This window comes from Corythoichthys intestinalis, chromosome 16, assembly GCF_030265065.1.
Source record: "Corythoichthys intestinalis isolate RoL2023-P3 chromosome 16, ASM3026506v1, whole genome shotgun sequence".
Lineage (NCBI taxonomy): Eukaryota > Metazoa > Chordata > Actinopteri > Syngnathiformes > Syngnathidae > Corythoichthys > Corythoichthys intestinalis.
This window is the reverse complement of record NC_080410.1, coordinates 10,352,545-10,366,180: the sequence shown is the minus strand read 5'-3', so window position 1 is coordinate 10,366,180 and position 13,636 is coordinate 10,352,545. Positions and strand designations below refer to the sequence as shown.

The following is a 13,636-nucleotide window of genomic DNA, read 5'->3' as shown; positions in this document are numbered from 1 at the left end:
AAACAATGATGACCAATAGTGTTGCACCTATACCATTTTTGTCTCCTGATACTGATACCAACACTGTACCGATACTATGATTTAAAAAAAAAAAAAAAAATCTTTATTTATTTCTTTTAATATTAAAATTATTGCATAGTCACTTGAATGTAAAGTAACTGTCAGCATTGCCTGGGCAGGCACTGCTTAACTCATTGGTTGTCATTGACAGATATAGACGTCCAATCCACTTGAAGGGATTGGATGTCTACTAGTGATAAACTCATATAAATTCAGAGCAGAAGGATGATATGACGCCACACGATTGGATGTCTATTATCATCCTGGGAAGGGCAAAATGTGCTGCTTTCTTCATGGTGGTGTGCGTTGCTAGCAGCCATCTTTGGTAGGGCGACCGGTGGTTGGAAACTACACTACATATTGTACATACGAAGAGTACATTTTGTACTTTATTTCTGAGTACTCTCCGATACTGATGCTTTCATTTTAGTGCTGCATCAGTACCGATACCGATACTTGTATCTAGCGATATCGGTGCAATTTTATGATATACTGTACGTTACCTTCGCATTGTCCATAACAGTAATAGAATGGGAAACTGACAATAATCACGTGGTAGGGAAAAAAAAGGAAATACAGTAGTTTTAGAAAACTATATGGCAGAAATGAAACACACACAGTCACTCACACAGAGAGTGGCTGCAACAAAATGATTTAGCCCAAGAAAGAATGAGAGTGAAGGAGATCAGGTAAGCCATGTGTGCTTACACTGAATAGTTGTAATGCATTAACCATGAGGCGACTCAGTGCCCATTACAACCGTTAAACCTAATGGAGCGTACAGTTGGATCCTTTTCAGACTGACTACTGGGCTATATTCTAATTCACTTCAATCCCGAGGTTCCACATGAAAATTTGCTGCTTACATGTACATGTACATATATGTACGTTTTGTACATATTGTAGAATTTTGTAAATTTTGTAGCATTCTGTACTGTACAGATCATGTACTTACGTAGCATTGTAAAGTTGAACTCAAAAAGCCAAATTTTGGAGAAATTGCATGGGGAAGCTTTGCTCAAATCCTATTTATTTAGGGGCATTTCACTTACATGTTATCTCATTGGCAGCCACTGACGGCACTAGACGTCCTATCCATTTTGACTAGGAGTTGGGGAATGTGCCCTATCAGTCAAAATAGATTGGACGTCTAGCGGCGTCAATGGCACTAAATGATGAGTGTTCACAGTGCTCCCACTTACAATGAATTGGTTGTCAATGGTAGGAGATTATTTGATTTTGGTTTACTTCCTTGTTAATTCTAGGGTACTGAGGAGTCACTTCTTGTACATTTTGAAAGACTTGAAAGACCTGTTGATTTTGGGTCTTTTTCTGGCAATTTTAGGGCATTTCAGGGTCACTTCTGGTTAAATTTTTTCCTTTTTTTATGTCCACCACTGTAGATTTTTTGCAGGTCTGGATATCAAAATCAATAGGAGTGGATGGAAAGTTTTTTTGTGGGAGTTGAATGCGCCATTAGAAATACATATATGGGGCCTTTGAAATATGTAGGGGGAGTTTTTGTCAAATATTGGAGCAACCGCCCATTTTTTTCCCCAAATACTGGCTGATAACTTTATTGAAAATTGATTTTGTGAAATTTATAATTACTTATATGAATTAAAATATGAATTGGAGGAAAACTGTAGGAAAAGTAGCATTTTCAAAATTAGAAACTTTATGCCTTTTTTGCATATATGGGGCTTTTTTTGGCACAGCAAAATCAAATTCAAACCTGCATCTTGTGAATGTTTGGAACATTTTGAATTCAGAATGAAAAAAGGGTTGTAAAATTAAGTAAAGAGAAGATATATATGTCCAGAATTTAAAAAAAAAAAAATCATAAATCATTGGTTTGCCAGTTACAGTAGCAATACACTGAAAAAAACACCACTGTAAGTATTGGTAATTTTTCCAAACTTTTACCTCCAGGGTGTATTCCTGGTGGATACGACCTACTTGGGATAGGATTACTCTCCCGGTCTCCTTGTCCTCCCCCTGAAATGCCAACACCTCGGCCTCCCTTAATTCTTGCTGCCAAATTTCCAGGCTTTTCCATGTCCTGACAAATAATGGACAGGCAAAGAAAAGGAGAAGTTACACGTCATCAAACATTAACACACATATGTGGACCCCAGGTCTTTATTTTTTTTTTTAAGTGTAAAGCTTTAAGTTTTATAATAATAAACAATAATCACTTGATCTATATAGGTTTAAAAATAAATATTGAACAAAAGTAACATAAAAACAAAAGTGCAAAACCTCTGTCCAAATTTCCTCTTCCCTGATTTGTGCTGTGCCGCCAATACAATGTAATAATTTCACACAAAAAACATCTCTTTCTCATGAAACAATCCATTGAATAACTGATTGATGGATTCCCTCTTTGGAAAAAAACAACAGCAATAAAAATGTAATTATTTTTTTATACCTCTGCAATAAAAAAAAAAAAAAAAAAAAAAACTAATTTGTATTGTAACTGCACTGCATATTTACCACCATCCAGATTTTTAGGGACAACAGGAAAATACAATGACATTATACTTCTTAAATGTATACTCATCAAACCCTTGATTTAAAGTGAGCATAACATTTTTTCATGCAGAATTCTCAATAAAACCTTAGTGCACTAAATGAGAATAATGACCATGCCGCTGTCTGTCAGCACCGGGTCAAAAAGGCTGTCCAGGTAGCGGTCCATTCCTCTCTGGGTCTGACCATCACTGAATGCATCAGAGTCAACTGCAAATAAAGCAGAAAAACAGAAAGCTTCATCCCACTGTGATAAACTCACTTAGGCACACCTTTACGACCACTACTGCATCGAACATGCAAACTCCACACATAAAGGGTGAAGCCCTGAACCTCAGAATTCAAAACTTTGCTTTAAAAACACCTTATTGACATAGTCAATCAAAAAGCAATAATGTTCTGACTGGTGTTCAGGGGTGAAAGTGGGCCGGAATGGTCCTGAACGCGGTTCTGATACGAAATTCGGGGGGCGGAACGGTGTCTTGATCGCGAAAATACGACGCATACTGTCAAAACCCCATCTAAAAAAAAAACCTGTTCGGCTGTCACACACGCATCTCCAAGAAGAACAATCTACTTACGTAAGATTTACATACACAAGTGTTGAGAACAAGCCTAATAAAGTGCTTGTAAAGCCTAATCCATTTCCACCGATATTTAGTCATTTATTCCACATAGTTCTTCCCAGGGTCTCTGTCTCAGTATCTGAGTCTGACAAATCGCATCGATGTGCACAAACGTGCAGCGAACTACCTTGGACTCAATTGGCTGACATGTGATCAGCATGGATAGTTAGCTCTGACTGGTTCAAATGCACATTTTTTGGAACGACAAATAGAGAGGGAAAAAAAACAACTTTTTGAATTAATGCGATAATAATGGGCAATGCAACGGAAAACTGATCAGATCCTAAAGAAAAAGGAAAGAGTTGAAGAGCTTTATTTTATTTTATTTTTAATTGCTCTGATTGGGAGGTTTAGAACATCTTCCTTGTTAAAGTGCACTCCTAACTTATTTTTGTTCATTTATGTTAGGCTACTTAGTTATTTCCTAAAATTAAAAAAAAATTAAAAAGTCAATGTTTGGATTATCTTCAAAATATATTCCATTCCACTGCGCATAATTATAAGTCATTGTATTATTTTTGTTAATGTATGTTACTTATATCATTATTATCCCCCCAAAAAACCCTCAATGTTTACATTATCGTCAATTTTAATGTACATCCTATGTTCTTAGTTAAAATTGAGGGTTTGCATTCAGATCTGAGGAAATGAGGGAAAATAAAAATTAGACTGTTGTAGATGGAATTTTGCTAATCAATGAAAAAATAATTTTTGAATGAAAATCAGTTTCTCATTTATGCCTTGTTTCAGTGTAATGGAGTAGTCTAATGCATGTGTAAAACCTGTTGTGTTTTATTGTGTGTTAAATGTATAACTGTGCCAAAAGCAGTTTTTGCATTTCGGTGGTTTTAGGATGTTTGGAAAATTAAAAAAAATAAAAGAAAGAAAATCTGGCTCCCCACCGACGATTATGTCAGGGAGTTCCTGCAAGAAATTCTAGCCACTTTCACCCCTGCTAGTGTTGCACTGATACTAGTATCAATATTGGTACCAAAATTATGTCATAATTACCAGCGACTGCTAAGAAAAAATGCACTGATCCTGAGCAATATGTATCCTTCGCGATTTAGTTTGCAAACACTGCCTGACCTACCCAAGATAGCCGCCAGCTACACACGCCTCTGTTTAAATATAATAAAATAAAAAGAAAAGGAGCGCTTGTCGCCTTTCTCAGAACGATGATAGATGTCCAATCGTGTAGCATCCAATCATCCTCTGCTGTGAATTTCAATTAGTTCATCACTAGTAGCATCTAGAGCCGTCAATGGCAGCTAATGTGCTAAGCCATGTCTGACCAAGCCATGATGACTTCACATTCAAGCGAGTATGCAGTATAGTATTAAAATTAGGGATTTACCGAAAGAAAAATTCTTCACTGAAACTGAAAAACAAATATTGGAAACACCTGGCCGAAAAAAGAAAGGCTGAAACATTCGTTGTTTAATTCTTTTTTTTTTTTTTTTTTTTAAATCACTTTCCGTTTGATGCCCTTTGGCTTGCATTGGTTCAACATCCCTGGAGGCTCGAGAAATTTAGTTTGAAAGGTGCCGATTCTGAAACCCCATGAGAAGGTGCGTTCCCAGCAGCTGTGAGCGCTGGCGTCGTCAGAGCATTCTGTTCGGTGGACGTAGATACACACATCACTGCCGATGAAACCTTGATAAATGCGCTTTCTTTGGGACACTCGAAAAATGGGTCTCACGCCTTCAAAAGCTAGGCTAAATGAGATCTCGATGTACGTTTGTGTGAAACTGTAGTTCAAAACAACAACAAAAAACTATTCCGTTCTCGCCGAAACTAGTAAAGCTCTTTACAAATATGTTATTATCTCTTCTACTTCTTAAAAAAGACTACATTTTTTCTTGTGCAACAAGATGAATCAATCGAGAGCCAGCTAGGCGAAATACTTCAAAACCGCGGACATGTTGACTGTTAGCCAGTAGTAGCCAGCGTGTTGCTTCTCGCCATGTTTTGATTACGTCATCACAAGAGGACTAAGGTTCTTCACATTTTACGGTGGTAAACTTTCGGGTTTTGTAACCGAAGACCCAAAATGTGCAATTTTAGCTATTTTCGGCCAAATGTTTTTGGTGCCAAAGTTTTGGTCACATCTCCAATTAAAAGGGAATTTAAAAAAAAAAAAAAAATTTAATCTGATGTCGGTATAGTAACGGCATCGGCCGATAGCAAAAATAGTACCGGTGCAACACTAGTTTTGACACCCCACAGTTTTGCAATTCTATTGTAAATATTCCTTTGTGAAATTAATACTTAATAAATAAAATTCTTCATCAGTTCGTTAAATCATCAAACCACATCCTTTCCACCTTGGTGAAAGTCTGCGCTCTCCAGAATAGGGGTGTGACAAAATATTGAAATGGTGATATATCGTGATATTTTGTATCCCAAAAGGTTATCGATATGCTCCTGTCAAGAATGGAGATAGTTTTAAAAAGGTGACAATATTTAAAAAACAAACAAAAACAAAAAAAGGAACCATCAAGTTGCTACCAAAATCTTCCACCATATTAGTGTCTCAGTTAACTCTAAGGCTGCCATTGACGGTGCTCAACGCCCAATCCATTTAGACTGGGAAACGTTCGTTCATTCAAAACCAGAGCATTTACAGTCATTCGGTCCATTTTCGGGGCATTTACAGGTCACTTGCTGTTCATTTTAGGGCATTTACAGGTCATTTCCTATTGAGTTTGAGTCACTGCCTATTAGGGTTGGGCATCGTTTGAAATTGAACGATTCCGGTTCCAAATCCGATTCCACGTTTCGATTCCGGTTCGGAACGATTACCGATTCCAATTCTTTTACCAGGCAAGGTCAAGATAAAAAAATGAAGGGTCCAAAAAATTGCACAGTTTATATTAAAATCTTAACTTTTCGACGTTTTTTTTTTTTTTTTAATTATCTTCTCACAGGGCTAATTATAACGTGTATATAAATATCAGTCCTTAAACTAGAGCAATTTTTTTCCCACTCGGCATTCAGGGCATCAAAACAAGGAATCGAAATTTAAAAATTTGAACGATTCCGGGAGCATCGGAGTGTTAGAACCGGTTCCCATCGATGCTCGATGCCCAACCCTACTGCCTATTCATTTGGGTGATTCCCAGGTCACTTCCTGTTCTGTAACTCAAAATAAACAGGTCACGTTCTGTTCTGTAACTCAAAATAAACAGAAAGTGACCCATAAAATACCCCCAAATCAACAGGAAGTGACTGAAAATCAACAGGTACTGTAAATCACGTTAAATGGCCCAAAATTATCTCATTGCCTGACATTGGCTGCCACTGACGGCCATAAACTTTCAATCCATTTGAAGTGGGAGGGATGCATTCGTTCATTCGCTGCCACCCTCTCAGTTCAAATGGATTGGATGTTTACTAGTTATAAACTCATTCTAATTCACAGCAGAAGCTTCTTTTTCTGTTTATTAGTTGTTTGCCTTGTGTTGAATTGTGCTATATAAATAAATTTGCCTTGCCTTGCCTTGTAGAATACCTTAGAATGATTTCCTGACCAATGTTCAATAATCTTTGTATCGCCATATCATCAGATCATCGTTATCGTGAGCTTTGTATCGCAAATCGTATCGTATCGTGAGGTACCAAGAGGTTCCCACTCCTACTCCAGAACGTCTTTAACTTTATCTGATGATTTTGATGCTTTAGATTGAACTATGAAATAGCATATTATTATGTGGTCAATCTCAAAATGTCAAAAGCGTAAAAGCAAGCATAAAAAGAAATACATGCATAATTGGAATCAAAGCATTCAAATTGCCCTATTTGACTTCACAATTTATGCGTCACCTCTGAGAAAGTCACTGAAAGCTAAAGATTAAAGCAAACATATTAGGTCTGAAAGGAACCAAAATAATCAAAGTCCAATAAAACATGAATCAATCAATGTGTGTGTGTGTGTGTGTGTGCACCATGACTATGGTAACCGTCAGAGTCAGACAGGCTGTAGGCTGGTCTGCAGCTAGGGCTCATAGGCAGGGAAGGAGGAGGTTCGTCATCTGAATCGAATCCGCTTCCTAATAATGTTCTAGAAGGGAACAAAAGACATTTGTGTGTAGGGAAAAAAGTTAAAAGAGTTTATAGACAGTGGTGGAATGTAATTAAGTAAAACTACTTCGTTACAGTACTTAAGTACATTTTTGTGTATCTGTACTAGTGCTGCAACGACTAATCGATTAATTCGAGTATTCGATTAGAAAAAAAGATTCGAATTAAATTTTGCTGCTTCGAGTACCCGTATTCATTTAATTTAAGTGGCGTTGTAATGGTTTATTTTGATTTGCATTCAGTTTTATTGGTTTGCGTGGATACACTGCCCTCCAGTGTGCCTCATTTTACATGGCCGAATCCAGTTGCTCCATGTTAAGACCAACATACTGTAAGCCAAGTTTTTGTTTGAGCTCATGTTTTTTTTTAATGCATTCGTAATTTAGTTTATTGGTATATTTAGCCGTTTTTTTGTGGGAATATGTGTCTGAACCATTTGTTAAGAGCATTGTTAAAAAAAAAACAAAAAAACAGTAGTGTTTTATACCTTTTAAGCTAGCGGACTTTTGCTATGTGAGTTAGCTATTGTTCTTTTGTTGTACATCGATCCCTATTTATTTATATATTTATTTATTTTATACCGTTTGAAGCTCAGCTAAGGTATTTCAATTTTTCATGTTCCTTATCCGATTACCCGATTATTCGAACAAACTAGTTCGTCGATTAATCGACCATTAAAACAATCGATAGCTGCAGCCCTAATCTGTACTTTACCTGAGTACAAATATGAAGTGGTACTTTTTACGTCATTTTACATATCTATACTTCTAACTCCACTACTTTACAGATTGTCGCCTGCATTACACGTTACTTTGGTTTGTTTGTTTTTTCATTGTGAATTTATAGTTTGGTTTTCATGCTTCTGGCCCAATCCATAAGCCCCATGCAACTTGTGGCGTCCCAGTGCCAACAGGGCTCGCCAAAGGGGTCAGCACCATGGATGGCGACACCCCTGGGCGGCCACCACCACACCTGCCGGTAAATGCCTCATCAGGTAAAATCTGATGAGGCAATTGCAATCAAGGCACTTTCCCATAAAACGGAGAGGAGTCACAGGAACTAGGGGGTGTGAGAGACTGTTGAGGCATTCCACGGCGTGGCCTTGATCTCCTAAGACGGAAGGTTTGAATAGTTTCGCTTGTCAATTGTTTCCTTTTTTATTTTATTTTGTTGAATAAGTCGGCCACATCTGCCCATTGTGGTTGCAACCACCATATGCCTGTCCTCCTTCGAACCCTGCTATTTTACAAACTATTGAGCACCAAAGGCAGCAACATGAGTACAAGCAAGATTAGGCAGGTGAATAAGATAATGACCAATAAAAACCAACAGTGACAGCAGCGCGGTTTCAGATGGGTGCTGCACACTCTTATACACTAGGTGGCGGTACGCACCTGAAACAGTGGTACCTCTACATGCGAAGCTAATTCGTTCCAGGACCTCATCTGTAAGTCGAAATGGTCGTATGTCAAGCAGGGTTTTCCCATAAGAATACATTGTAATTCCATTAATCAATTCCACTGCCCGAAACCTACACTTAATCCTTAACTCATTTGCTCCCCAAAACGTATAAATACGTTCTATTTTTGATTATTTCAGTGTCCCAAAGACATATTTGTACGTCTTTTACGTTATTGTTTTTACAAGAGATAAGAGATCTCTGGGTTCTGTTTCAATTTAGCTCCCAAATCACAAAGCTGATAATCCATTTTAAAGCAATAAAACTAGCGTAGCGCATTTGGTAAGACCTGCAACCCGATTCAACGGCAACGAACGGCCGGGCCGGGGGGCCGGCGGAAGACGACCGACTGGAAAACAACCTAGAGGACACCCGGGATGCCAGGCGCTGGATGACCGAGCTGAACGACCGGGACCACCAGTGCAGCGGACGATGCCGTTGAGTCCGTGCTGCTCGCCGAGCAGACCCTGCACAGACTCAAAAAAATCCATCTTTATGAGACAGGCGGCGATGAGGGAAAATTTTACCCGGCTGTCGTGGCGACAACAGCGTCATCTCTCAGTTAGTTATGTGTAAATAAATTGTTACTTTGCTATCAAAAGCTGTATTTGTGTTGTTTATGTTATTTTGTAAAAGGAAAACATTCAGATATTTGGGATGTAACTAAAGCAAAAAATAGCTGTGTCGAATTTAAAGTTATGTTTGAAATGTATGCTTTCACAAAAAATTCAATTTCTCTGTTTTTTCATCAGAAATTGGAAAAGTGCTCAAACTAAGCTATTTTGTAATGCTGATTTCTACAGAATGGAAAAAGATATGAACTTACTTTTTTTTCCTGCTGAAAGAAGAGAGTCTAATCTTTCTTTTTTTCTAACCTTAACCCATGTTTATATAGCAATAGAACAGAATTTTCTGTGGGCCTTGCAAAATTAGTCAAAATCCAGTAAAACAGCCGGGAGCGAAGGGGGTTGCACCGGTGAAAATGGCTGGGATTGAATGAGTTAATAAATACTGCTGGTACTATTGCAAATGGCAATTACACAGAGCAAAACACATAAATTGTGAATAAAAATTGGAATAATAATATAATAGTAATAATAATAATAATACCACCTGTATTAATGTAACGAATCGGGTTCTAATGTGGCAGAGGTATTTTTGCATGGTGTACCTGAATGCACCGCGTGGTTGACGTGCCAGAGTGAGTGAGGACCTTTTACTTTCACTTTACATGGTCAGCTGCCGGGGACTGTAGGTGTATTGTGTTGCACAAGTTGATGGAATAAATGACTAGAAACATAACGAAAATGGCGATTTCTTTGGCAATGTTACCACAATAATAATTGTCACCTTAACTTATAACGACTGGCGAATGGAGGCCGGAGGAGGACCGTCGAGAGTAGACATTCTACGGCCATATTGTCGAGCCAGTTCACGATGCGCACACGACGCTCATATTTTTCTATTACTGTATTTTTCGGACTCTTAGTCACACCTGAGTATAAGCCGCACCAGCCATAAAATGCCTAACGAAGAGGAAAAAAATCATATATAAGTGGGGGGAAATTCACTTGATAAAATCCAACACATAGAACAGATATGTCATCTTATAAGGCAATTTAAATAAAAAATACAATAGAGAACAACATGCTGAATAAGTGTTCAGTGATAATGTTAAATGATGCATGAACAATGAAATGCGAACGTGACCGGTATGTTAACGTAACATAGCTATTAAGAATTATTCAGATAACTATAGCATAAAAAACAAACTAACAAGTTTACCAAACCATCAGTGTCACTCCAAAACACCAAAATAACATTTGAAATGATATAATAACGTGTTAATAATTTCACACATAAGTCGCTCCAGAGTATTAGTCACAACCCCAGCCAAACTATGAAAAAAATTGTGACTTATAGTCCGAAAAATAGGGTATTTCCAACTTCATTTCAATAGTAAGCATCACATTTTTCCTTTTTTTCATCACCTGCACTAAGAATATCGGAACCCATGTTAATTGTTCTTCCGTGCATCCATCTTGTGGGGAAAAAAAAAACTGCGCCACTGTCATACATCGTCGTATTTTGAGCATGCCGTCGGATGTAGAAACAAATGGAGAGTCAAATTTTACGTTAAATGTCGAAATGATCGTGTGTCCAAATGATCGGATGTCGAGGTACCACTGTAGTTGCCTTCAATCTGCCAGTTTGTTTGGAGTTTTTTGTTTTTCAGCTTATTAAGCTTCGGTTTACAGTGCAGTCACTTTGATTGCTTTTTTTAAGTATGCACAGTTAAAAAAAAAAAGAGCATAGTAATGAATTTTCTGGTTCTTCGAATATTAGTTCGGATCTCCGTATCACATTTTTGCATCGGGAGAAAATACTTTTACTTGAAAAGTAAATTTTAAAGCAAGTACTTTAGTACTTGAGTACATTTTTTTCTTAGATAGTTTTATATACAGTAAGTCATTTTTGCCCCTGTATCTGTACTTTTACTTAAGTTAAAAAAAGTGAGTACTTCATCCACCAATGTCCATAGATGTTAACAGGGCCGGAGTGGGACACATTTTCGGCCCTGGAATTTCATGCCTCAGACCGGCCCACTCATTTAAAATTATGTCATTATGCATAGACGTGTTAAGTTCAGTGTTCTCTAAAGCCGTGTACTATAATTCTGTGTATTCCAATTCAGTGCAGGTAATGGTTGTTTAACAAGGTGGCTTTATTTTAACAAGTGCAACACAACATATTTTGAACAAATTTAAAAATGGATTTAAAAAAAAACTATATTAAATGATACATTTGGAAAATAAATTAGGCCTGTCAAACGATTAAAATTTTTGATCGAGTTAATTACAGCTTGAAAATTAATCGTAATTAATCGCAATTCAAACCATCTATAAAATATGCCATAGTTTTCTGTAAATTATTGTTGGTATGGAAAGATAAGACACAAGATGGATATATACATTCAACATAAGGTACATAAGGACTGTATTTGTTTATTATAACAATAAATCAACAAGATGGCATTAACAGTATTAACATTCTGTTAAAGCGATCCATGGATAGAAAGACTTGTAGTTCTTAAAAGATAAATGTTAGTACAAGTTATAGAAATTTTATATTAAAACCCCTCTTAATGTTTTCGTTTTAATAAAATTTGTAAAATTTTCAATCAAAAAATAAACTAGTAGCCCGCCATTGTTGATGTCAATAATTACTTACACAATGCTCATGGGTGCTGAAGCCTATAAAATCAGTCGCACCCAAGCGCCAGCGGAGGGCGGCAAAACTCCATAAAACACAATTAACAAGTGGGCATGTCATTGTACTGTCATTTAAATCTGTCTGAGCAGGGCATGTGCGTTAATTGCGTCAAATATTTTAACGTGATTCATTTAAAAAATTAATTACCGCCCGTTAACGCGTTAATTTTGACAGCCCTAAAATAAATGAATAAATAAGACCTTTTCTGCAACATCAAATATTAACAAAATGAGTGCTTACAGATAAAACAAACATAGCAACATAACAATATGAAAAATAAAGAATACGTATTGCACATTGTAACAACTTCTAATGATACTATTATCCATTTTCCATTTCCACTTTAAAAACGCCACGTAATTGAATATATTCATTCTAATGTTCACTCGCTGAACGACATGGCAATCCTACCTTCCAGCTCTGCACCTGTGGTGTGTTCATTATGGCTAATGCTTGCTGCTACATATCCCTTGTGAGGTGCTACAAGAAGCCAAAGTTTCCACAATTACATATTGTCGTATCACACGGTGCAACTTGCACCGTGCAAGTTGCATTTTATTCGCCATCCGGCCTTACCACTTTCGTTGTAATCCTCTGTAGTTTGAGGCCGCAAGGTCGTTGCATGAAAAAAATTAGCTATTTTCGCGCATTTTGCCGATTCTTTCACGAGTGCTTTTCTCTTTTTAATTCTTAATTTTCAGCGCCACCCTTGCTCTTTTTATCCATCCGAGCACCGAGATAGCAGCTAATTTGGCTCAATACAGACTACAATTAGGGGGCGGAGCTGCATGCTGTATTTTTCGTCTGCACACGTGAGGATGAGTCTGGGAAAAAAAATAATAGTTTTTTTTTTTTTTTTTTTTTTTTTTTTTTTTTAAGACGGCCCACGGGGACAGCGGTAACAGAATGTAAGTTATACTCAGTGGCACTGTCATAAATAAATACCAAACAAAAAATGATAACAGTGTAATTTTTTTTTTTTTTTTTTTAATAAAACCCGGACCGGCCCATCTGGCCAGCCGGCCCTTCTGGAATCGTCCAGAAGCTCCCGATTAGTCACTCCGGGCCTGGATGTTAATACTGTGTTAAGTCATGTATGAAGTGCTCCGTGTGTACATACAGGCTGGTGTTGGCTTTGACTCTAGTGGGGCTGTCAGTACTGATGATGAAATAGCTCTTCTGCTTTGGGAAGTCATTTGGAAGCTCCAGGTCGGCAATCAAGTCCATCACGTAGTCGTGACCTGCCAACTCCACCCATTGGCCGTGCTCCTTCATCAGGACAGAACTCCCTTTCCACCACTCTGACACGCCCCTGCAAGACCCCCACAATCCACTTTTTTTTTTCTTTTTTTTTTTTTTTAATGATGTTGAGATTTTGCATGTTAACGATTCAACTTCAACTTAATTTACAAATTCATTAACATTGTTTATTATTTTAATTGTGCATTAAGATTACTGCCACAAAAGAAAACATTGCATGGTAATTTACAAGTTTCATTTTTGTTCAAATGGTCAAATTTGAATGAGCACCTGTGGCGCAGGATGTCTGCCGCTATATCCTCGCCGCTCGTCCAGGAGTGAACTGGACACAGGAATGACGCTC

The 13,636-nt window shown here is 37.5% G+C and overlaps 1 protein-coding gene across 1 annotated transcript in view; it reads right to left on the bottom strand.

Annotated features, from left to right (window-relative positions):
* The window catches only part of myo15aa (myosin XVAa), an 88,758-nt gene that overhangs the window by 39,885 nt on the left and 35,237 nt on the right, over nucleotides 1–13,636 (bottom strand). The window contains exons 30-34 of the mRNA XM_057860825.1: nucleotides 13,564–13,636; nucleotides 13,154–13,345; nucleotides 7,166–7,281; nucleotides 2,708–2,802; nucleotides 1,987–2,122 (exon numbers count right to left, since the gene is read on the bottom strand). Of these exons, the coding sequence (XP_057716808.1) occupies nucleotides 1,987–2,122; nucleotides 2,708–2,802; nucleotides 7,166–7,281; nucleotides 13,154–13,345; nucleotides 13,564–13,636 (612 nt within the window). The remainder of the gene's footprint in view (nucleotides 1–1,986; nucleotides 2,123–2,707; nucleotides 2,803–7,165; nucleotides 7,282–13,153; nucleotides 13,346–13,563) is intronic.